At 44.4% G+C, this 24,888-nt stretch overlaps 5 protein-coding genes and 1 long non-coding RNA gene across 7 annotated transcripts in view; all 6 read left to right on the forward strand.

The window, feature by feature from the left end:
- Positions 1-2,626, forward strand: part of slit3 (slit homolog 3 (Drosophila)) — a 236,512-nt gene extending 233,886 nt beyond the window's left edge. The window contains exons 34-38 of the mRNA XM_053878275.1: positions 666-820; positions 897-1,054; positions 1,163-1,320; positions 1,394-1,599; positions 1,786-2,626. Of these exons, the coding sequence (XP_053734250.1) occupies positions 666-820; positions 897-1,054; positions 1,163-1,320; positions 1,394-1,599; positions 1,786-2,039 (931 nt within the window). The 3' untranslated portion in view covers positions 2,040-2,626. The remainder of the gene's footprint in view (positions 1-665; positions 821-896; positions 1,055-1,162; positions 1,321-1,393; positions 1,600-1,785) is intronic.
- Positions 2,627-4,904: 2,278 nt separating this feature from the next.
- On the forward strand, positions 4,905-6,398 carry LOC128767577 (amphinase-3-like). The gene is made up of 2 exons (XM_053879690.1): positions 4,905-5,350; positions 5,927-6,398. Exons 1-2 carry the CDS (start codon positions 5,246-5,248, stop codon positions 6,359-6,361), a joined length of 540 nt encoding a protein of 179 aa, XP_053735665.1. The 5' UTR covers positions 4,905-5,245; the 3' UTR covers positions 6,362-6,398.
- A 2,274-nt stretch (positions 6,399-8,672) lies between these two features.
- LOC128767575 (uncharacterized) lies at positions 8,673-11,449 on the forward strand. Of its 2 annotated transcripts, XR_008416143.1 has the most exons (5): positions 8,673-8,800; positions 9,574-10,383; positions 10,467-10,573; positions 10,649-10,678; positions 10,905-11,449. It is a non-coding gene; the product is annotated as an uncharacterized LOC128767575 (long non-coding RNA). The 2 variants fall into 2 exon arrangements; XR_008416142.1 differs by having other exon boundaries at positions 9,574-10,573.
- Positions 11,450-13,681: 2,232 nt separating this feature from the next.
- LOC128767604 (ribonuclease pancreatic-like) lies at positions 13,682-15,176 on the forward strand. The gene is made up of 2 exons (XM_053879738.1): positions 13,682-13,919; positions 14,600-15,176. Exons 1-2 carry the CDS (start codon positions 13,806-13,808, stop codon positions 15,044-15,046), a joined length of 561 nt encoding a protein of 186 aa, XP_053735713.1. The 5' UTR covers positions 13,682-13,805; the 3' UTR covers positions 15,047-15,176.
- A 2,001-nt stretch (positions 15,177-17,177) lies between these two features.
- LOC128767528 (ribonuclease-like) lies at positions 17,178-19,366 on the forward strand. Its single transcript, XM_053879633.1, has 4 exons — positions 17,178-17,244; positions 18,182-18,257; positions 18,323-18,352; positions 18,924-19,366. The coding sequence occupies exon 4, from the start codon at positions 18,924-18,926 to the stop codon at positions 19,338-19,340; it is 417 nt and encodes a 138-aa protein (XP_053735608.1). The 5' UTR covers positions 17,178-17,244; positions 18,182-18,257; positions 18,323-18,352; the 3' UTR covers positions 19,341-19,366.
- Positions 19,367-23,018: 3,652 nt separating this feature from the next.
- Positions 23,019-24,280, forward strand: LOC128767610 (ribonuclease-like). The gene is made up of 2 exons (XM_053879748.1): positions 23,019-23,052; positions 23,810-24,280. Exon 2 carries the CDS (start codon positions 23,810-23,812, stop codon positions 24,257-24,259), a length of 450 nt encoding a protein of 149 aa, XP_053735723.1. The 5' UTR covers positions 23,019-23,052; the 3' UTR covers positions 24,260-24,280.
- The last annotated feature ends 608 nt before the right edge of the window (positions 24,281-24,888 follow it).

Genomic DNA, 24,888 nt, shown 5'->3' on the forward strand with positions numbered 1-24,888 from the left:
TCCCCCCCTTCAGAAGTCTCCCACGCCTCGCTCAAGTCTTCAGGTTCCCTTCGGATTACATCAAATTATTGTTTAACTCTTGGGATGCTGAGTCATCTGCATCCCAAATATATATATATATATTATTTTTGGTCTTCGGGTCTATTAAGTTACTTAAAGTAAATTATGTAGTAAAAGGTACACATACAAAAAATACATAAATAAAATAATAAAATAAATACATATTTCCATATATATACATATATGCATATATTATGCATATTGTGCATCAGTAAGCGAAGCTGGGTCCGCGCCCACCAACTGGCTGTGTGGTCTTGTTGCAAAGTGATGAATAATAAAACATATAGAACTGGAACAACAATATCAATTGCAGATGCTCTTTGGTAAAACCTCCTCTGTGTTGAAGGTACCGTAGCGAGAGCATCTCTGGGGCTGGAACCAGATGTTTATCATCTGTATCTCCGTCCAGATGTTCCCTGTTAGAGGGGACGTTTGCTTCCAGATCTCTCTTCTCTTGCTCGATATGCAAACAGAATGCAAATCGCCGAAAAACAAAAACTCAAAATTGTTTTGTGTTTCCAATTTGCTTCGTCACTGTTCCCCCCCCCCCGTCCACTGTAATGAGTCGTGATCAGAACCAGGCTGACCTGAGATGTCTGTTGCAGCGTGGAGTCTGTGAGCGACGGGCTGTTCCACACCGTCGAGCTGCTGATTCAGAACCGCTCCATCAGCCTGGTGGTGGACGACGGCGTCCCCAAGAGCCTGGGCAAGCTGGCGCGCCAGCCCTCTGTGGACCACAACACCCAGCTGTACATCGGAGGTAACACAGGCGCAACAAACACGAGGCAACACTGTCGCCTCTGCTCACACACATTTGGTTATTACTCCGTCTGCAGGCGTTCCCTTCCAAGTGGTGGCCTCAAGTCTGCGAACCGGGCCTGAACGGTCCTCCCAACCCTTCAATGGCTGCATTCATAACGTGAAGGTGAACGGGGAGCTGCAAGATCTGAGCTACCGTATCCCGGGAGGTCAATCACCGGGGGCTGATGGGAAGGTAAACCAGTTTCAGTGTCTATTACTGTCAAGTCAAAACCATTGTCTTGAGTCATGAAATGATATGGTCCGAGTCTCTGGTGAAACTTCTAGTCTCATCTCTCTCCAGGTTGAAGGAATCCTGGCCGGGTGTCACTCCTGCAGCGTGTGTGCGCAGGGGGCGTGCAGAGAGGGCGGCGAGACGGGCGTGACCTGCGACTGCCCACCGGGTCGCACCGGAGCTCTGTGCGACCAGACGACGACATCCAACCCGTGTCAGAGCCACAGGTGCCGATCCAGATCCGCTCCGCCTGACACTGTCGATCCAAGTCTGTCCAGGTCTAACGTCCGTCTCCTCCAGGTGTGTTCAGGGTCAGTGCGTCCCAAAAGGTCAGTCCTATAGCTGCCAGTGCAGTGAGGGGTACCAGGGTCAGTTCTGCGACAGACGGCAGGAGCTTCCGGCCTGCAGAGGGCGCCGCTGCGGACATGGGGAGTGTCGAGTGTCGGAGGCGGGAGAGTCTGTCTGCCACTGCCAGCCGGGATTCACCGGAGCATCATGTGAAACAGGTGTGTTACGAGTACCTTCCATCTGATCAGACTGAAGCGCATTATGGGAACAGTAGTTAATTTATACATTGGTGCTGTCGTTCATTTGAACGGTCCGCGTCATGAGATGTGCCGGCCTGGAACACGCCCATGGGCCTCGAGTTGAGCACATTTTCAATCCTAAATTGCATCCCTTCCCCCCTCCAGAGGTCACATGTCAGGGTGAGATGATCCGGGAGCAGATGAAACGCATCCAGCCGCTGAGAACCTGCACGTCCACGAGCAAGATCCCTCGGATGGATTGCCCCCGATCCTGCCAGGCCACAGCGCCCCCCGGTGTCTGCTGCGGTGTCACCAAGAGCCGGCGGAGGAAGGTGGTCTTCCGCTGCACCGACGGCACCTCGTTCTCCGAGGAGATGGAGACGGCGCTGGAGTGCGGCTGCTCCAGATGCCCCTTGTAACATTTTTTTTTTTTTTTTTTTTTTGGGGGATTCCCCCGGAGGTCTTACACCAGGATCGCCGTCATGTGATCTCTGTATTTTACACATTCCATTAGACTGAATTGCTGCCAGAAAAGTCAAACGAAAATGGGACAGTTTTTCTTTTTGACAGAGAAATATATTGTAAAATAACGAAGAATAAAAGCATATTTTTATGATGGATGTTTCTGAAAATGAAAAAAAGTGTTTTTTTAATGTTGATGATATAATGTTACATAGTATGAAAGTTTTATTTTTTACCTCGTATGAAGCAAGAAAGTACACAGCAATATAGATTAACAAGTATATGAGTTTATATGTATGTATAAATATGTACTCTAATCCTATTAATGTTACGTTGCATCTGCATGGTTAACTGTGAGCTGTGTGGGGGGGCGGAGGATTCCGGAGAGACTCGTCGACTCCTGCCTGGAAAAGAGAGACACTTTTCCTCGGAGAAATGAACTTTGGTCGACTGCATCCTGCACATTATCCTCCTCAGTGAAAAGACTCTTTCCACAGAGATAAAATCCTCAAGTTACTCTTCCATTTTCTGTTGCACACCAGACATGAAGACATTTATTAAAGGTCTGATATTCTGTTATGCACTTGTCCAGTCATTGCTCGAACAGTCTCTTTTTTTAAACTGTTTCTGTCAACCAAAAGTGAACAGTGTTCACTCATTGATGGCGTCTCTCAAGGCTCTGCACTGGGTCACTTCACTTTTTCTACAAATCTGGACATTTTTATTTATTTTTGTTTTTCATAAGAAAGGCGTCAGGAAAAAAAAAAAAAAGAAAAACTTTCGAAGTGTCCTTTTCAAGACTTGCTGGTGCAATTGGACGTCCCAGCTACACGGGGCGACACTTGGGCAAGTATAAAGATGATGATGCCTCAGAAAAATATGTTCTTTTCTGTGAACTTCATTATCAAATGAGTCTATCAGAGGGACAACTGGAGAGACAAAGGTAGGATGGACAGATGGTGGATAAAAAAGATGGAGTCGGACCGAGAGGTGAAGAACATCGGGGCAGCTAGCGAGGATCATGATGAAGGAAGTTGGAGGAGCCTCACCGTATATGGAGGCGTCCACGCTGTCTTCTCATATCTGACCACCAGATGCCAGCACTGTGCACCACTGATCAAAACTTGTATTTCTTAACGTTTTGCTGCGTAGATGAGATTTAAACACATCTAGAAATCACTTCATACATTGAAGATATTCAACTGAATCATGTTTTGTCAAGGCAACACCTGCTGGGGTTTTTAAAGCAAGACATTAATGAAGTTTACTGTCTGTATCATCCTGCAACAATGACGGTCAAGATCAAGGTCATGGTGCTTTGCTGTGATTCTAGTGTGACAATTATAATTTAAAGAATTCTAAACCTGGCGAGAGCAGGATTGGAACTCGGCTGAAGAAACGGACTTAGTAAAATAAATAAATAAAATAAAAATAAAAAATGACTTAAGTTTGTATTACAAGTCAGTGCAAAAAGTCTAGTGACTGTGGGGCCCTAATGTGTGGAGTGGAGTGTTCCAGAGTTGAGGACCAGCCACAGACAAGGCTGGAAATTATTAGTGTAGAATGATGTTACACAATGAAGTTCAGTTCTCCTGCGCATGAACATGCAATGATAAATACACACACACACACACACACACACACACACACACACACACACACACACACACACACACACACACACACACACACATGCACTGACAGGAAACTTGCATGAACAAAGTGTGAAACCACAACAGGTCACAAACATCAGCAGCGAGGCGTGTGAATTCAGAGGAGCTGCTTTCCTTATGAACTCACAAAGGTTGTTTGTTATGAGTTAATATCTAAGAATGTGAGGCTAATATAACACATGTATTTTGGAGAATTCAATTTAAAAAAAAAGAAAAGGAAAATAGTTTGGATCTGACTGCTGCCTCTCAGCAAGAAGGTCGAGGGTTCGAATCCACCTCTGGACCTTTCTGGGTGGAGTTTGCATGTTCTCCATGTGCCTGTGTGGGTTTTCTCCAGGAACTCCAGTTTCCTCCCACAGCCAAGACTTGCTCACTAGGTTAACTGGACACCCTAAATTGCCCCCAGGTGTGAATGGTGACCTGCGATGGACTGTATTCCTGCCTCTCGCCCAATGACCACTGGGACAGACTCCAGCGCTCCCCGCAACCCTGACCAGGACTAAGCTCTGGTTAACTGAAGTTTCTGTTCATCTTTAACCCGCTTCTGTCACACATCACTAACACTGTGCAGATCCATGATCGAGCATGAGAACTGTGGTCCTGCTATGGTTTAACTCATTAAATAACACCAGCTGCGAGTATTAAGTATTAAGTAAGAAGGACATGAATGAAGTGTAATATCGCCACAACTACAGTGTAATAACCTGCATTAATAATTCTTATAACATTTTAATAATAGCATAATAAAATATCAACTGACGAAAGCAACAACAAACTCGTACATGCTCCGTCAGAAGACTTTGCATGTACTCATAGACCTGGAGTGACCTCTGGGTAACCATTTTTTTTCTTGCACATGAAGATGCAATGATGGAACAAGGCACTGAATTACAAGTTAATTCTCTCTGCACCTTGTGGTCTGACCTTTCTAACAACCCCACACACTTACAGGAAACGTGCATGACCTTGCAAAGAGTGTCAATTCACAGGAATTGTTTTCCCCCTAAACACACAAACACCCGCACACATCTGAGTCTGAGCGGCGGATGTAGGCGGAGGTAGGTTGTGGTCACCACTGACAGGTTAGTTGAAGGCGACCGAGACTGAAAGGCTCATACGACTGAAGCTTCGCCTGCAGCCCATCAGACTTCAGGTAACTTCACTGCACTTCTTTCTGCTGATGTGGCTCCGGCACTTGACTCACTTGACTCCTCTTCTGTTCCAGCGTTGCACCATCTGCTGACAACTCGTTCTTAAAAAGTTTGACTCTCAACTCTTCTGAAAATCGTTCATTATGGGACTCAATCTGAGCGATGTCCTTTGACTGTCTCAGACTTCTGCGCTGAAAAATGCTTCCTAAGAAAGAAATCTCATGTGTTCATTGAATGTTTGAGTCTCAGAATCAGAACCTGAACATGAACTGAACTTCTCTCGATGCTGGCAAACTCTTCCCACTCGCACTGTGATTTGTGTGGAAACTGATCAGTCAAATGTTTTATTTCAATCCCTGGGCTTTCTTCAGGGCTGGGCTCAGTCAAAGCAACTCATCTCTGGTCTACAGTCAAGTGACTCAGGACTCGACGATTGACTTATCAGTGAGGTTTGCCAAGCTTCTTCCTTCTTCGCAAACCTACAGCATCTCCATCATCCTCCTGTCACACCTCACCTCCTCCTTCATCGTGAACCTCAGAGTTGTCTTCCTCTAAACCAGGGGTGTGCATTTTCAGTTCAAGAGGCGTCATGTTAGAAAGTGTCGGGGGCCGTCGAGGCCAAAACACAGAAGAAAAAGGGGAAAAAAAGGACATTCGGTGGCAAGAGCATTACATAACAAAGGAGACAGGACAGAGCATTACTGCACCATGTTGTTATGTGCTCAAAATGTTTGTTTATTGTTACATTTCGTGTAAAGATTATCAATATGAATCCTAAAATCACTATTTTACAGGTTAGTTTGTCGTGTTTCGTTTGTTTTGAGGCAGTACTATTTTTATATATATATATATCTTATATTTATTCATGATATTAAATATTTCTTCTTTTTAACCGCCACTCTCTTCCACCTCCCTACCCCGCCTGCACTCTCTTCTCCACCTTCTTTGCCTCTTCATCAGACTCACAATGTCACAAACTCTTTTGAGCTCTGGCCTCAGGTGTTGTGCTCCCCTCTTCAGATGAACGTCAGGTTCACCTTGGTCCTCCTGCTGTTGCCGCTCCTGGTCATGGCTGTGCTCTCGCTGGATGCTGACAGAGGCACCTTCAGAGGTTTCAAAAAGAACCACATCTACGAGGGGACCTCACCGCTCAGGTGCACGCAGGAGATAAAAAAGAGGAAAATTAAAGACAAAAACGGGTGCAAGCCTGTCAACACCTTCATCCTAGCTGACAGTAACAAGGTGAAGTCCATCTGTAATCGTGACGGAGACGTAGAGAGCAGAGAAATGTTCAAAGTTGTCAAGTGTACGCTGGATCGGAAGTCCAAGTCCAAGTCCAACTGTCAATACAATCAACGTACCATGAGAAAGAAAATCACAGTCACGTGTGAAAACGGTGAGCCTGTGCACATGGTGCGCTCAGCAAAGTGGCTTGGTTATCAACCTCTGGAATAAAGAGAGAGATTCAAGCGTCTGATGTGTTGAGATCACTCCAGATGTCACTCTGATGCTGCAGTCTTTGACTCATGTTTCTGATCTTTGTATGATAAAGCTTGACATTAAAGTTGATTCTGACTCAAAAGTGACAGTATTTCATCATTATTTCACGTCAGGGCGTCAGGGTTTCTGTTCATCTTTCAGCTGTTTCTGTCACACATCCAAAACACATCGCACATTAACAGGAAGTGAGAGCTGAGGGTGAGAAGTTGACGCTGCTGTTGTGTGTTGTGGTCTGATCTGACTCCTTTAATAAAGCAGACAAAAGAGGAAGCTTCAGTACGACTCGCCTCCAGACCAGCTGCATCTTCTCTGTCTCTGATTCAGGTAAAACAAATTCTAGCTTTTACATTTTATTCCTTTAAAATAATGTTTTCCCCCCATTGATGCAGGTCAGTTTCTTCAGGGCTACAATAAAAGTTATTATTGTAATTTAAAAAATAAATAAATAAATAAATTTCAGTCGGTTGTTCATCGCCGTGTGTCTTCTGCTTTTACACCCGGATAGACACCAGCCTCCCGAAGGAGAAGCGTCTCTTGATTTTGCCTTCAGATTTGATCTGACTCTTCAGGGAGTCACGCTTGTTGCTGTCAAGAGACCCAGGAGCGGAAGTAGACAACATCAGGCTGATGCAAAAAATACAAGTTAATGTCCAGGTGACAGTTTATCAATAGTCCAAAATGAAAGAAAAAGTAATCCACAAGATAAAACTGGGCAATATCCAAAAGGTCCCCAGCGATCCAGAGATGAAAAACTTTAAATGAGAGTCACCACCTGCAATGGAAGAACCAAAAAAAAAAAAAAAAAAAAGGGAGTTCAAGCAATAACACTTCCTCAACCAAGGGGTCAGTAATCCAAGGATCCAAACAAAAACAGTGACCACGCCTTGGCGTGTCAACGGTGCCAATCTGACGCCCGTCCATGGGTCCAGATGTCTTAAGGACAAACAGCTCAGTAATGGTGTGGATTGACTTCAAAAAGTCCAGAGGAAATAACAAAATAAAAGCATGAATTATGACTCAGCCTCTCATGTGTTCACTGGCTTTCTTTTATTGGCAGCGGCGCAGAAGCTGTCAGCGACAGCAAGAGGTTCATTCTGCTTATTTGGCTGTTGAGTAAAAATCCAAAACAGAATTTCAGATGATACAGTCAACTGAAGAAGTTCAAACATTTCAAAAGAGTGCAGAGCGACAAGCTGTTAAAGTCAGTCATTGGGGTTTGGATCGTTGAGGCCGATGGCAGTGGCCGGTGCCTGGTCTTCGACTCTCACGATGCGCAGATTTGGTTAGTGGCTGGGACAACAAGGGTGAGAACACCAGTGCTGTTTCACTTTTTAAAACGTAGCCTTTAGCTCCACAGGGTGGCTCGACTTCCGCTTAGAGAAAGGCTGAGGGGAGACTCAAAGTACAACCAGTGCAGAGCCTCATTGAAAGAGTTTTGCTGGCACAGGAATCTTTTCCTCCCTGATGCGTGAAGATTGTCCCGGGTCTGACCCTGGATGGGACCACCTCAGTTACCCCCCTGAGTCTGCACGCCTGCTGCCCCTGCGCCTCAGTTTGAAATGAGACATGTTACTCTCTGTTTCCTCTCCTCAGATGAACATGAGGCTCCAGTTGGACGTCGTCCTGCTGCTGCTCCTCTCCTCCGCTCTCTGTCTCTGGGCTCAAAATTTTGCTGCCTTCAAAAAGAAGCACATTTTTGAGAATGCCAATAACAGGCTTAATCGTGAGAGACCCAGTGATGTGTGCGATGACCTGATGTTGTCAAGATCGATCTATGAGAACGGCCAATGCAAGAAAATCAACACATTCATTCTGGATGACAGCAACGTTGTGAAGGCCACCTGCCGCGACAAAACCAGAGATTACACAGTCAGTCAAAAATTCAAGATCCTCGATTGCTGCCGGAAACCGAGCTCGACGGCGCCCCCTGACTGTTATTACGCAGGCTACGTCTCCTGGCAGAGAGTCACAGTCAAGTGTGAAAAGGGTGTCCCTGTGCACCTCAAGGGGAAGGAGAAGTGTTGGCCAGACGGAAACCATTTCGCTTATCAATCTCTTGAATAAAGACGTCTGATGTGTTGAGATCACAGCACAAGTCACTGTGACGCTGCAGTCACTGGCTCATGTTTCCAATCCTTGCATGAAAAAACTTGGCAATAAAGTCAATTCTGACTCATAAGTGACTGGATTTCATCATTATTTCAGACTTGTGATGAACATCAGACGTCAGGGTTTCTGTTCATCTTCTGTCAGACACATGAACAGGAAGTGAGAGCTGAGCGTGTGAAGTCGACGCTGCGGTCGTGTTGTGGTCTCATCTGACTTCTTTAATGAAGCAGAGTAAAGAGGAAGCTTCAGCGCAACTTGCCGCCAGACTTTCTGTCTCTGATTCAGGTAAAACAAATTCTGCTTTTCACATGACATTCCTTTTAAAACAAAAGTTTTTTTTTTTTTTTTTTATCCCCATTGACGCATGACTTTATCCTGAGGCCTGCAAAAACAGTTCACTTACTTTATATTGTAATTTAAATATAAAATGAAAAGAAAAGAAACGTTCATCTGCCTGTTCAGCGCTGCGTGTGTTCTACTTTTTACGGCTGGATAGACTCCAGCCTCCCGAAGGAGAAGCTTCTCTGTCTTTGATTCTGGCTTCATCTGTCATGTGGCAGGCAAGAGCTCTCACACTCGCCATGCTGTTAGTGTCTTCAATGAAAAACCTCGGCAATAAAGTCGATTTTAACTCAAAAATGAGTATTTTTCAGACTTGTGATGAACATCCTTCATCAGACGTGAAGGTTTCTCTTCATCGTTCACCTTTTTCTGTCACACATTCAAAAGACCTCGCAGGAAGTGAGAGCCGAGTCTGAGAATTCGACTCTGCGGTCGTGTGGTGGTCTCATCTGACTCGCTAAACGTGCAGATTGAAGAGGAAGCTTGAGTGCGACAGACTTTCCGTCTCAACAAAAGTGCAGTAAACTAAATGTTTCACAACAACAGTGAGTCCAGTCTCATTTAGTTCATTATTGTGCAACCTGACAGCAGTGTGCAGGACAGAATCGCTCCCTATGTATCAAGGGTGGATCAGTCCACCACTGAAGGTCCTGGAGGGTTCAGGGCAGCTTGGCTACAATCTGTCTCTGGCAGTGACATTCCTACTTTATTTTTAGATTCCCATCTTCTTGGGCCTCCGGAGGAAGAGACCCATGACCTGAACTTGAACCACACTTCTATGGAATACCACCTGATAGCCTTGTCAAGGTCACCGTGCGTCTGCACTTCGCTCTCGCTGTGGTTTCTCTCAGATACAGATCTAATGTCTAAAGGAACCAGTTTCTGCATGGTCACAGGCTGGTTTTGTCATGTTGCCGTTGCATTGTCACACTGAATGTGTAATAGCTTCTGTACTGAACAACAGAAAGCTGCAGAAGATCGAACCAAATATGGACCTGAAGTGGCAGATGAGCTGAAGATACAGAGCTGTCAATCAGAATTTAATGCACTTAAGCAGACCAACACTTAATGTCCAGATGAACTTGGCTTCCTCCACCTGATCTCAACGTGTCTGTAGGTGAAAGTCCAGCATCAAGAACACAACAGTTCTGAGACGATAACTGTAAATTAAAGTGGCTTCTGGTGGTCATTTCTTTGTGAACCAGTCTGAGAGTCCCGCTTCTCTGTTGGTCGAGTGCAGCTTCAGACCTACAATGGTGCCTCAGTGAGAAACATAACAAATGTCTGATTATGTTCAAAATAATTTTTTGGATGAAATTCTCTGGAAATATGTGGAAAAAAATGATTCAGTTTTGGGAGTGATCTGCGTCTGGATCTAGAATTTTTTCAAAAGGTTTTTTAACACTGAGAACATTTACAGCATTTGTTCATATGGCTCCTCAAAGAATGGTCGGGGCACGAGGAAAAAGATCCAGTACAAGCTTCCAACAGGTTCCATATCCATCATAGGAAGAGAAGAAATGAAGGTACATGCAACACGCACTTATATACTACACCAGAATCAGAACCAGTGCTGTTTCGTAACGTCAGAGCAGGGATGTTTCACAAGGTTGCAGTCAGGTGTGTGAGCCCGATAACAGCTGGAGAAACAGATAAATACGACCAGATGACGGAGGAGCGCTCACTTCCATATCTGCATCCGTCGATCTTCCTCAGGTGAGCCTCAACTCTGGTCACTACCAGCGTCTCAGTCTGGATGATTGAAACTAAAGTCTTTTTTTTTCCTCACAGAGAAACATCCCTGGGCCTCATTCAGAAAAGGTTAGACTCCTCTTGTTCTCTGTTGATGTGGATATAGATATTATTTGAATGCTTACAGTGGAAACAGGTAATTACCTCCAGAACTGGACTTCACTGAGCTTCATCTCTTTAAATCTCAAGCTGGTCTTTTCAGTTTAGCTTTTAAGTAAATGGGCTCATTCACTGTCATGTCAATGTCTCCTGTATAACTTCACGTCCACAGAAATACTTGTTTTCTCTCCATCAGATGACTTTGAAGATCTGCTTTGCCGCCTTCCTCCTGCTGCATCTCCACCTCATGGCTGCGTCCAAGAAGACCCTTCCTGCGTTCAAGACCAGACACATCAATTCTGACATGAAGCCGGATCAGTGCAGCGACGTGATCCAGCAGAAGCACGTCAACAGCGGCGGGCCCATAAGGAAGGTCAACACCTTCATTCAGACCAAAGTGGAAAAAGTGATAGCAGTTTGTGCTGGGCGCACCGGAATCTTCGAGAGTGACACCAATTTCCGTGTCGTGGTCTGCTGCCTGGTCGACGGAAATACAGAGTCGCCCCTTAAATACGTCGGCTATCATCGTTTCCAGACCATCAGAGTAGAATGCAACAAAGCCGGCCATCCTGTGCACTATGCACGCCAGGATCCATGCCCTCCCGCTCCTCCACCGAAGACTGACCGTTTTTGAATTCGAAGATCTTTTTTCTTGCTTCATTTTCTGACTGTTTCATTTGTCATGAAAGGAAAACTGGAATTTGATGCCAGCATTGTGCCAGCGATGAAGAGCTTGCATGAAAAAAACTTGGCAATAAAGTCGATTCTGACTCAAAAGTGACAGTATTTCATGTATATATATATATATATATATATATATATATATATATATATATATATATATATATATATATATATATATATATAAACATTGATTTGCCTGTTCAGCGCTGCATGTGTTTTTACGGCTGGATACACTCCAGCCTCCCAATGGAGAAGCTTCTCTGTGCTTGATTCTGTCCTGGAGGGTTCGGGGCAGCTTGGCCACAGTCTCTCTGGCAGTGACACTCCCACTTTATTTTTAGATTCCCATCTGAACTTGAACCACACTTCTACGGAATACCACCTGATAGCCTTGTCAATGTCACCGTGCGTCTGCACTTCGCTCTCGCTGTGGTTTCTCGCAGATACAGATCTAATGTCAGAAGAAAAAGGAACCAGTTTCTGCATGGTCACAGGCTGGTTTTGTCATGTTGCCGTTGCATTGTCACACTGAACGTGAAATAGCTTCTATGTTGAACAACAGAAAGCTGCAGAAGCTCGAACCAAATATGGATCTGAAGTGGCAAATGAGCTGAAGATACAGAGCTGTCAATCAGAATTTAATGCACTTAAACAGACAGACGCTTAATGTCCAGATGAACTTGGCTTCCTCCACCTGATCTCCACGTGTCTGTAGGTGAAGGTCCTGCATCGGTGACCACAGAACATCAAGGACCCAACAGTTCTGAGACCATAACTGTAAATTAAAATGACTTCTGGTGGTCATTTCTTTGTGAACCAGTCTGAGAGTCCCGCTTCTCTGTTGGGGGCACGAGGAAAAAGATCCAGTACAAGCAGGTTCTACGAGTTATTAAAGATAATTCTGGGTACTCCAGAATAGGGGAAATCCATCTTAGGAAGAGAAGAAACGAAGGTACATGCAACACACACCGTGACCTAGCCAAGACACTGACATCTGAAGTCTATCAGTCGTGGACTGAAGCTGCTTGGCGGAGGTTGTGAATCTTTGGACTGAGGACGCGTCATGGATCCTCATTTTCTGAGCACAGTAGTTGGCGCTCTGTGTTTAAAAAGGATGAGCATGTCATGTCAGTCAGGGCTAGCTGTAGATGGTCAGCAAGGGCGCCCCCAACTGGAGGTGCACCGCCACACACCCTCGGCTGCTGTTGGCACCATGACTTTAGCTTGGAAAATAATAGATAACACAAATACATACACAACGGGTTTCCAATATTGTGGTGAGTCACGTCATGTCACGTCAGTCACCTAGAGTGCTGGCTGGAGGATGGAAGTTGAGGAAGAGGACAATGAATATGGATGATGGAGAGGAGAACTGTGTGAGTCCCGATGGCGGCCTGGTCCTTATATAGTTGACCGCACCTGCTCCATTCTACATCCAACACCAGAATCAGAACCAGTGCTGTTTCATAACGTCAGAGCAGGGATGTTTCACAAGGTTGCAGTCAAGTGTGTGGAGAAATTGTTGTTTTGGAGCCGATAAATACGACCAGATGACGGAGGAGCGCTCACATCCATCTCTGCATCCGTCGATCTTCCTGCGTCTCTGACTCAGGTGAGTCTCAACGTCTCCACCGGTGTCTCAGTCTGGAAGATTGAAACTAAACTCTTTTTTTTTCCTCACAGAGAAACATCCCTGGGTCTCATTCAGAAAAGGTTATTATTATTATTATTATTATTATTATTATTATTATTATTATTATTATTATTATTATTATTATTATTATTATTATTGTCATTATTATTATTATTATTATTGTTATTATTATTATTATTGTTATTATTTATTTATTTAATATTTTTAATGCGGCTGGTCTCCGGAGTTGAGACCACTTCAGAACCACGTGCATCACAGTGACAGACGGTCTGTGACTTCCACTCTGAACCTTCCAGCACTGGGATCTCTGGGGGGCGAGAGGTGAGAGGAAGCTAGGTGTTTTCTCATATCTGACCACCAGATGCCAACATTGTGCAGCGATGAAGAGCTCGAAACAACGCGAGAAAATAAACGCTTTTCACGTTACACGCACTCAACAGAATCATAATTCTTTGTTATATCTCTATATGTTGGTGAGACATCCTGATGACCGCCATGTTTTACTCTGCAACATTATGGAACAAGGTGTCTTGTTATCTTGTGTCTGTGTGCAGGTTGTGGTGTCAGCGTACCACACGCTCTCACACAGGAAACTCTCACGATTGCTGAGGCACAATCCAGTCACGTACATGAGTGTGAAATGATTTAACAGAACATGCAGAGACTAATACGCTCTAAACACGCAAACACCTGCACACATCTGAATCTGAGAGATGGAGGTCAGGCGGAGGTGGGTTGTGGTCGGCCCTGAGTGGTTAAATGAAGACGAAAGAGACGGAAAACTCTCATACGACTGAAGCTTTGCCTGAAGCCCTTCAGACTGAACCCTCTTCTCTCTCAGCGTTCGACCTGTCGAGGACTCTCTCCAATAAGGTTTGACTCTCAACTCTTCTCTTGAAAACTGAAACACATTCTCAGGCTGGAAGGTGGAAGTCTTCTCGGCATCCCAATCACCAGATAAATATTTACATTGGAACATTCAGAATCTCGAAGAAAGTTTTTATTGGTTTAATCTCAGTACCAGTACTTTTTTAGAGTCAGTCTCAGAGACTCATTTCTGGTTTATTGTCCAGCTCCACTTACAGTGTGGTTTGAGGCCTGGCTGAGCTACTTTTGTCTTTCCTAACCTCCACCTCACGTCCTCCTTCTGCATGAACCTCGCCGTTGCCTTCATCTTCTCCGTCTCCTGAGTTGTTTAACTAAACTAAAAATTAAAACTAAAATTTTGTGACAAAAAAAAAGGGTGACAAAACAAATAAACAAAAAGAGATTCTCCGTGTGAATCACGAGTTTAACCAGTATTTTTCTGTTACGTTTTGTTCATTTCAAATGAGAAGAAATATCTTTTAAGGAGTAATAATTCATATTTGACCAACAACATAGGAACCGAAAAAATAGTCCATGATGTATTTTTGCAATTCAAATAGCAATGAGTTTAAATCCATGCCGCCCTGCCTGCACTCTCCTCTCTGCACATTATTGAACTCAGATGTTGAAAACTATGTACCGTGGGTAAGAAATGGCTGAAGCCTGTCTCGTGCTGTCTTCTTCAGATGAACGCCAGGATCACCTTCCTGCTGGTGCCACTCCTTGTCGTGGCTGTGCTCTCGCTGGACGCTGACAAAGGGAGCTTCACAGGTTTCCAAAACCAGCACATCTACACGGAGATGTTCGATAACATGTGCACGGAGGTGATGAAAAAGAGGAATATTACCGTCAAAAACAGGTGCAAGCCCATCAATTCCCTCATCCGAGCTGACACCAACATGGCCAAGTCCATCTGCAAACGTGACGGGACGGTGACCAGCGACCAACTGTTTGATGTTGTCAAGTGTTGCCTGAAACGGAGCTCGCCGAAGTACCCCAACTGTCAGTACGAGGGCTTTTTCTCCAGGCAGAAAATAACTGTCAAGTGTGAAAAGCGTCTCCCTGTGCACTTTGTGGGCTCTGAAAAGTGTCGGTCTGAATTCACCGAGTTTGGCTATCGATCTCTTGAATAAAGAGTGATTCAAAAGCTAAACATCTGATGTGTTGAGATCAGAGCAGAAGCAACTCTGATGCTGAGCCAGTGAGGCTCATGTTTCAATGTTCCATTCTTTGTATGAAATTAAACTTGGCAATAAAATTGATTCTGACTCAAAAATGACAGCATGTTCAACATTATCTGAACACCATCAGAAGTCATGGTTTCTGTTCATCTTTCACTTGTTTCTGTAACACAACCAAAATACACCGCGCCCTAACAGAGAAGGCGGCGCTGCGGTCGTGTTGTGGTCTGACAAAACAGGAAGCTTCAGTGCGACTCGCCTCCAGACTTGTTGCATCTTCTCTGGCTCTGATTCAGGTAATACGTTTTTCTTTATTTTGTCACATTTAGTTGCTTGAAAAATAAAGTTGTTTTTCCTCCCTTGTTGCAGAACTTTGGCTTGAGGACTGCAAAAAAGGTGACTCACATTCAATTTTAAACACAGTGGTAAACTTGTCATCAATGTTTCTCAGTGAAATTGTTCTGGTTTTGCCTCAAGTAGCAAGTTGTTTCCTCTCCCTTGAGTTGAACTCGAGTAAAAGCAGCTGGCTTTCTCTTATTGGCTTTGAAGCCGAACATGACACTGACAGGAAGTTGTTAATTTCTTTTCTTTTTTTTTTCCTTTTCTTTTTGTTTTTGGCTTGTGGGCAAAAATCAAGCATCAAAATCTCAGTTCAATGCAGCTTGTCGACAGAGGACGAAGTTCAAACGATTAAAAAAAGAGTCCATATCAGGTGAGCCATTGGTCGTGTTGGAGGTGAACTAGTCATGATCCATGTTCTAGGAACTGGGATATGAAGGTTGGGTTGTCAATGCCTGAGCCCACGACCAGTGCCTGACCCCTTCTCTTACAATGGACACTAACTTTGGGTAGAGACTGAGAGCGTGGGAGCAAGATGCAGACCACCCTGACCTCCACAGTCCCCAGTTCCCATTTCTTCCATGTCTGACCCTGACCCCGGATTGACCCTCTGTTTACCCCCCGACATGCAGGAGGAAGCCTGCGCCTTTAAATGTAACCAATATCCGGACCACACCAACGAGACCAAGGCATTATTGAGACAGAGACAAGTTATTTGGGGATCAAGACCAAGTCACTGCATGTAAGGAGCCTCAAACTGACCCACCAATGAGCCGCAGTGGGTGCAGGCACACAGTGGTGAACCAAGCACCCAAACACACTTTTTCCCTGTCGTGGATCAGATTGACACCCCAGATACATTTTCTCTGTCGGTCTCAACCAGTCTTGAATTGAAATCCAGAGTCCACCAAGTCAAGACCAAGATCCTAAAAAGTACTGCAACAGTACCAGAATATGGGAGGATGTTGAATGTACTGAGGATCATCCATGTTTTCCTCTCCTCAGATGAACATGAGGCTCCAGTTGGTCGTCGCCCTGATGCTGCTCCTCTCCTCCGCTCTCTGTCTCAGGGCTCAAAGTTTGGGGTCGTTTGAAAACAAGCACATTTTTCAAGATGTGGACAGTCGTCACGATCTTCAGGAACCCAACAAAGTGTGCGATCATTTAATTTACTCCAGATCCATCTATGACCGGGGGAGTTGCAAGCAAAGAAACACATTCATTCTGGCAAACATCGCAGATGTTCAGGCCATATGTGGCAACGAAAGAAAAAACTACAAGAGCGACCGTCCGTTCCAGATCCTCGATTGTTGACTGACAGATCGGATGCAAACGAAACCACCATGTAACTACACTGGAACGTATGAAACCAAGCGTATCACACTGAAATGTGAAGGTGGTGCACCTGTGCACTTTCCAACCCAACCGTACTGTGGACCTGATAGAAGGAGAAACATTGGTCAATAAAGACAATTTTAAAACCCTGTTACTCCCTGACGTCTTCCTTGAAAGTGAGAGCGGTAGAGTGTTTTTTCTGGCTTTTCTATTCAATCCAACAGATCAGATTGGTTTTGGGTTCATTTGCCACCTATATTGCCGTGTTAAGTGCCGCTGTTGTGTTTTGTGGGTTTCACTTTTGGGTTTCGCTTCATAGAGAGGTGAAGTGAGAGAGAAACCAGGAGACGGGGATGAGTGACAGGACAGGAAGGGCAAAGACAGACGATAAACAGAGAAGTGAAGAGAGTCAGACAGCAAGAACACAAGCTGCTGAAAGTGAAGAGGAGCCTGAAGACACAAGAGGAGGAAAGGAGGTGAGGATGGATGGAAGGAAATGATGAGGAAAACTGAAGATAGTTTGTGTTTCAGTGTATTTTGCAATTTGCATCTTTTCGGGCAGAGAACCGTGACCCGACTATCACCTACAGGACAGGTCGAGGTCACCGTGCATCTGCACTTCGCCCTCGCTGTGGTTTCTCGCAGATACAGATCTAATGTCAGAAGAAAAAGGAACCAGTTTCTGCATGGTCACAGGCTGGTTTTGTCATGTTGCCGTTGCATTGTCACACTGAATGTGAAATAGCTTCTGTACTGAACAACAGAAAGCTGCAGAAGATCCAACCAAATATGGACCTGAAGTGGCAGATGGGCTGAAGATACAGAGCTGTCAATCAAAATCTACTGCACTTAAACAGACCAAAATCATGTGACAACTCTTAATGTCAAGATGAACATGGCTTCCTCCACCTGATCTCAATGTGTATGAAGATGAAGGTCCAGCACCGGTGACCACAGAACATCTAGAACCCAACAGTTCTGAGACGACAACTTTATGTTAAAAAGGTTGTTTCTTTGTGAACCTGTCAGTTAAGTGATAGAAAGCTAAGCTTCTGAACCATGATGGTTTCTGCTCCTCTGTTGGAGGAGTCCAACTTCAGCCTCAGTGAAGAAACAGACGCAGAATGACCTCCACCAAAGAGGCTGGGTTTTCGATGGCCATGGTTTGTCTGTCCGTCTGTGTCAGGATCAGAGGCAAAAGTCCACTTTCCAAGGTCAACATATTATACCACGTGCGTGAGGATAGAAGGATGTTGGAATATGATCATGATCCTGACAGAAGCATATGAACCGCGAAAGAGAGAACTGAGGTGCTGTTTCATAACGTCGGAGCAGGGATGTTTCCCAAGGCCGCAGTCATGTGTGTGAGCCTGATAACGGATGATGCAATCTTTCCTTGTGGTTCTGGATCAGTTAAATACGACCAGATGACGGAGAAGCGCTCACATCCATCTCAGCATCTGTCCGTCCTCCTGCGCCTCTGATTTAGGTCAGTCTCAACGTCTCTCCAAACGTTTCAGTCTGAACTAAACTCTTTATTTTTTTCCTTCTCAGAGAAACATCCTCGGGACTCATTTGGAAAAGGTTTGACTCGCCTTGTTCTCGTTTGACGGCAACTCCAGTGTCCATTAATGTAACTTCACTGAGTCTGAAAAAGCCAGAGACCTTTAAATGCAGAACTAGCTTGAGTGTAAAGGACTTTTCTTTGTGCTACTGAACTTCCAACCATGTTCACTCTCTCATAACTATCGCTTTTTAACTTGCTTCTTTCCGTGTTGCTACTACTTTTCTTTTTGGATTACTCTTCATGTCGGACCGTCCTATCTGGCTCTCATTCTCCCTTGCTAAAAATAACCTTTGCCCAACTTCGGCAGGATACTTGAAGTTTACTTTTGACTTGCAATATTTCAATACATAAAAACAGTACAGTGAATACCTCGCCAGTTTATGCTTCACTATATTTTAAAATTCCATGCGTGGACGAAGCAAAATCCATAAATACAGCACAAACATAAACCCAGAACGTTTCAATCAATTTATTTATTTTTCATTTAAATGCTTACATCGTGTCATGTTTTCTCATGAAATGATGAATATTCTAGCTGGGTAAAACTGACTTGAGAAAGACGTTGAAGTCTTGTTTTCTCTTCATCAGATGACAGCGAAGATCGTCTTCGTCCTGCTCCTGCTGCCGCTCCTCAGCGTGGACGGGGGCAAGAAGAGCATCGCAAAATTCACCAAGAAACACATCAATCCGGCCATGAAAGCTGACCAGTGCACCGATGTGATCGCGGGGAGGCTGATCAACAACAAGAACAACTGCAGGGAGATAAACACCTTCATCCTGGCCGAGATTGACAAAGTGAAGACCATCTGTCAGCAAGGCAACGGCGTGGTGGAGAGCGACAGGGTGTTTAACGTCCTTGTCTGTTGCCGGAAAGGTAAAAAGTCCACCCCTCCCTGCAGCTACGGCGGGTATGAAACCAAGCACCGTATCAAGGTGGAATGTAAAAACGGCAACCCCCTCCACTACGATGACGTGGATCAGTGCCCTGATGAATTTGATGACTGATCTATGAATCTTTGAATAAAGAGCACTCAGAAATACTACTGTCTCGGGATTGTTGTCGGGAGAAAACTATTTCAAGTTCAGGCTCCGAATATTCATCTTTGTCAACACCAGTGTTGGGCAAGTGACTTTAAATTAGTAACTTAGTTACAGTTACTCCAGTTACCTCCTTCAAAAGGAACTTTGTTACTTCAAGTTACTCATTACTTTCGAAGTAACTTTTTTAAAACTGTATATTATAGTGGAGCTCAAACATAATCATCTTAGAACAGTCACGATCATCAGGCTGGGTCGGGAACCAGCGATGTTGGGACAGAGTCGGACCCATTACTGTTATTAGTGTGGCCTGCTAAACTAGATAGTCAAGTAATAAAGGCCATCTATCCATCTATAAGACCCAAGCAGTGCAAAAAATCTTTGTACAGAACACTAGCAGGAACAAACACTAGTGCCAAACCGATGCTGATGATCATCTCATCTATACCAAGTGGAAACATGAACTGCAGTGACAACTCCACAGCAGCGATAGGCAGCATGTCTTCCACAACACCCCTCGCTGCTACTAGTGTGTTCAACTGCTTCAAGGCTGTGCAACAGGCGCTCCCAAGTCAAGCTACTGCCATTTGGCTGCAGTGGCTTCTCTACTGTGGCTTCAGACCAGCAAACCTTGGCAGCGTCTGCTTCAAGCTCTTTACCCACGACTTTGGTCGATCGACGCGTGCACTTTCTGAGGATGTTACGCCAGATCGGAATTGCTCGTTTTAGACTGCGTTGTGTTGTCGATCCTCCACATAGCTTGCACACTACTACACACACACTACTGCAATATTCCTCTGGTCTTTTACAGCTAAAAAGGAAACATCCTGAGAATATATCCACTATAAGAATCCCACACCTGGACCGCCATCGATTGCAGCCATTTTTTTTTTTTTTTTTTTCACATGTCTGCCGCTGCGTCACGTGACTAGTGCGGGCTTCACGTCCACCACGAAGGCTTTTCATTCGTATTATGGACACTGCTTTTTAAACTTTTTAAAGAGTTGTGAATGTGAAGTCACAAGTAACATGCATCTTTAAATCACAGTAATGATAAATGCGTTGGTAATTTTGCCGAAGGAACTTGTTATTACAAAAGATATAACGCGTTACTGAACAACGCTTTAGTCCCAACACTGGTCAACACATCCTCACTATCATGGTGTGATATAACTGATGTTGGGAAAGTGGAGCTTTGCGTCCAATACTGACCACAAAAGTGGCAGTTGTCACACATCTGAGTGACACGCTTTGACTCGAGGACTGAGAAACTCAACAGCAAACCAGGTTTGAGTTGCTCAGAATAACTTTGATTTGTACAGAAACATTTCAGTTCTGGCATAATACTTATTAATCCTGATATTATTATATTAATAGTTAATATTACTAGATAAGTAAGAAGTGAGAAGAAACACGGTTTCTTCTCACTTCTGATCTTCACTGCTGAAGATCACGTGTTTCTTCTCACCGCTGGTGGTCAGAAGTGAGAAGAAACACGGTTTCTTCTCACTTCTGACCACCAGATGTCAGCATTCTGCGGCGCTACTTTATCAGCGTCCGAAGCTTTGGAACGATCTGAATAAAATTAGAAATCACTTTTGAGGCGACAAAAATAAAACAGTATTATAATAATAAACAGCTGCAATTAAGACACATTCAGTTTTAATCCAGATGTATAGATGTATAGATCCAGATAGATAGAAGATCCAGCAATGTCTTCATGAACTGCATGTTTTTACACTGCAACACTAAGAATATACTGTATTTATTGACAAAAGTAGCAAACAATAAAAGGTGGATGGTCCTGCGCATAAAATACAACGATAGAAAAACAATATTAAAATAACCATATGGTATAAAACATCCGAACACACATACAGACTCTGTCTGTCTCACATACACACACAGGAAACCATGTGGAACCACAAGAGAAAATCAGGTCACGTGCATCTGCAGCCAGGATTTAACAGGAAAGACCCGAGCTAATGGCCAAGCAACAAGTCAGTGAATGGGTAGAAGCATTCACGCATTTATTTAGTCACAGGAATTGTTTTCGCTCTAAACACACAAACACCCGCTCACATCTGAGTCTGAAAGGCGGATGTCAGACATAGGTGGCTTGTGGTCGCCCCGACTGGTGAAATGAAGCTGAACAAGAGAGGAAACTCACATTCCATTGAAACTTCGCCTGCAGCACATCAGACCTAAAGTAACTTCACAGCACTTGTTTCATATGTGGCACCTCCACTTGACTCACTGACCCCTCTTCTGTTGCAGCAGCTGCTGAGGCTCTGAAAATGTTTGACTCTCAGCTTTTCTTGTGGAAGGTAAAACTCATTCTTCATGGGACTCAATCAGAGCTACTTTTTGTATGATAGTTAGAGTGAACAGTCATGAGGTTTGTTACCTTTTCTGCAATAATATCCTGTGTGAAGTCAGACTTTTAGTCCTTTGTTCTTCATCTCTTCCTGTTCTTTTCTCCTCACCTGAACTGGCTGTCAACACACATCAATGTTCATGGAGACTGGATCAGAGGCAACATCACTGCACATGTAAAACTTAGTAACACAGTAAATACAGTATTCCTGCTGCTGCATTAAAAGTCAATTGTGTTTGAATGTCTCTCCCCATCAGACGACCATGAAGCTCTTCTTCGTAGTTAGTTTTTTTCTTTATTTTTACTACTTTCTGCATTACAGACTGACAACATGTGAAGCAGGATATATGGAATTACGTAGCAAAAAAAAAAAAACAAAAAAAAAACTATATATATATATATATATATATATATATATATATATATATATAGATAGATAGATAGATAGATAGAGAGAGAGAGAGAGAGAGAGAGAGAGAGAGAGAAAGTCTGCAGCACCACGGACAGCTCCCACACTGAGCAGGCGCGCACCGAGAGTGAATCTGAGACTTGCTCTCTGAACTGGAATGTGTGGTTAACCATCAGCAGGGAGGTGAGAAGAAACACGGTGTCTTCTTATGTCTAGCCACGAGATGTCAGCATTCAGCAGCGCTGGTTTTGTAACGTCTGCAGCCTTGGAACGATCTGAATAAAATTAGAAATCGCTTTTTTGGCGTCAAACATGAAACAGAATCAGCTGTTATCAAGGCCACATCTACTTCACTAAGTTATAATTCTGATAAGTTGTAAGAGGTCGTCGTGTTTTTGCTTTGCAACATGACTAAAATAATAACAGACAAAGGTAGAAAAATGACAGGACCATTCTCCTGCACGTAAAATACAATGATGGACTTCATTTTTTTAAAACTATCTCAACTCTCTGTGCACGTTTTCACACAGGAAACACATCAGCCGTGAAACCACGACACAAACTGAAGTCACGTACATCTGCAGCGAAGAGTATGAAATGATTTTACAAAAACCACATGGACTAATAGCTAAACTAACAGGTCAATAAATAAACAGAATCATATGCATTATAATTTTAAAACAGGAATCATTTTCCCTCTATACCCACTTGCTGGAAAAGTGCAAAAGAGACTACCAGGTCACATATCTCAGCATCAAATTGTTTTCGCTCGAGTCTGAGGGACGGATGTTAGACAGAGGTGGGTTGTGGTCACGTCTGACTGGTTAAATGAAGGTGAAAGAGACGGGAAACTCACACATCTGAAGCTTTGCCTGCAGCTCATCAGACTTCAGGTAACTTCACGACACTTGTTTCTACAGAAGCGGCAGCTCCACTTGACTCACTTGACTCCTCTTCTGTTCCAACATTCCACCACCTGCTGACAACTCACTCTGAAAAGGTTTGACTCTCAACTTCTCTTGTAGATTGTAAAACCTATTTTATGGGACTCAATCAGAGAGCTACAAATCAAATTTGCCTTCAAAGCAAAAACTGAACTTCTTCTGCAATTTCTCTGAGCTTGTCCTCCACCCGAACCTGCCTGGGCCTGACCATATCTGTCGCCCGTGAATGCTCACGTCCTGCTCTTTGTATCCATGGTTCAGGGTCCAACACTGTCTCTCTCTCTTTCCAAGCACCTCTCACTGCTGCTCCTCATGTCCAGCTGGTTGACCCATTTCTGATCTTGTTCATTCTCTCAACAACCTCAATATCTCCATTTCCGACTCTTCTCTGACTCCTGAGTATCAAAACCATTTCCTCTGAAGCTTCCAGATCACCCCTCACAGCCGTCTCCACACCTTCCACTCAGGCTGCCTCTTCACCTCCCTCAATCTCTCTTCACTAGTTCCAAATTACCTCAACTGCCTCCTCATCTTCACTCTTCCTACTCCAATCTTTATCTCTTCTTCTTTACTCACCTGAACTCACTACATCATCCACACCTGCATTCATGTAGACTGCCAACATCTCTGCATGTGTAAAACAAGTAACAGATTTAATGGACATTATTTCCAAAAAGCTGTTTAAACGCTTGTTTCTTTCCTTCAGATGAGCATGAAGATCTTCTTTGCCCTCCTCCTGCTGCCGATCCTCTGTGCAGGTCGGCAAGAGATTTTCAAGGACAAACCGATCAGACCAGGCCCATCTTTGAGTTTTGAGGACAAGCACATCAACCCGCGCATGAGGCCTGAGCAGTGCACCGACGTGATCCAGCAAAGACACATTTTTAAAGATTGTGTTAAAAAAACTTGCAGGGAAACCCAATCGTTCATTCGAGCCACGATGAAGGACATGAAGAAAATCTGTGACAGACAGAAGGGACCCACTACGAGCAAGAGGAAGTTCTCTGTTGTTGTCTGCTGCCTTCAAGGCGAAAAGAAGGAACCGTGTAAATACACCGCAGGGAAGGTACGAAAGCAGAAAATCAGAGTTATCTGCAAAAACGGCCTCCCTGTGCACTATGCGAGCAAGGATGGAGACCTTTGCCCTCCTGTTTGAAACACAGATGATCGTCCTTCAATAAAGAGCATTCAGAAAAGCAAGCGTCTCCCATGTCATCCTTCATGTAGCTGTGGCTCAGACATTTCTTTACTCTTACTGAACCCCTCAGACGCCAGAGAGCTTTAAATGAATCATTCATTTTTCACGTCACCATTTCACCATCTGCCGCTTAAATGGTTAACCCTTTTTTTAAAAGTAGTGCATCAGAGCTGAAGGAAACGCCATCCATCCATTCTCATCTACCTGTCTGTTGCCAGGTCGTGGGGGCAGCAGCTTCAAAAGGCCTCCCCAAGCGCACTTCTCCCTCTCTCCCGAGCTGCTCCCAGGCCAGTGAAGAGATCTAATCCCTCCACCGGATTCTGCGTCGACCCCTCTGCCTCCTCCCAGCTGGCCGCGCCTGAAACACCTCCAAAGGGAGGCATTTAGGGGGCGTCCTCATGAGAGGCCCGAACCACCTCAATGTGGAGAAGCAGCGGCTCCGAGTCTCTCCCGAGTGACAGAACTTTTCACCCTACCTCTATGGGGGACGCCTGCCACCGGTCGGAGAAAACTCATTTGTGGTTATGACCCACAGCTTATGACCATAGGTGTCCTTCAATCTACCTCATGAAGAGATGCACATGTGG

Source organism: Synchiropus splendidus, chromosome 11 (assembly GCF_027744825.2).
Source record: "Synchiropus splendidus isolate RoL2022-P1 chromosome 11, RoL_Sspl_1.0, whole genome shotgun sequence".
Lineage (NCBI taxonomy): Eukaryota > Metazoa > Chordata > Actinopteri > Syngnathiformes > Callionymidae > Synchiropus > Synchiropus splendidus.

Bases quoted from the DNA above. Each gene is read 5' to 3' on its own strand.
- LOC128767610 (XM_053879748.1), top strand. From the start codon at position 23,810: ATGAGCATGAAGATCTTCTTTGCCCTCCTCCTGCTGCCGATCCTCTGT.
- LOC128767604 (XM_053879738.1), top strand. From the start codon at position 13,806: ATGAAGACGAAAGAGACGGAAAACTCTCATACGACTGAAGCTTTGCCT. The intron at 13,920-14,599 runs GTTTGACTCTCA...TGTCTTCTTCAG, and splicing joins CGAGGACTCTCTCCAATAAG to ATGAACGCCAGGATCACCTT.
- LOC128767528 (XM_053879633.1), top strand. From the start codon at position 18,924: ATGACAGCGAAGATCGTCTTCGTCCTGCTCCTGCTGCCGCTCCTCAGC.
- LOC128767577 (XM_053879690.1), top strand. From the start codon at position 5,246: ATGTTTTATTTCAATCCCTGGGCTTTCTTCAGGGCTGGGCTCAGTCAA. The intron at 5,351-5,926 runs GTGAGGTTTGCC...TCCCCTCTTCAG, and splicing joins ACTCGACGATTGACTTATCA to ATGAACGTCAGGTTCACCTT.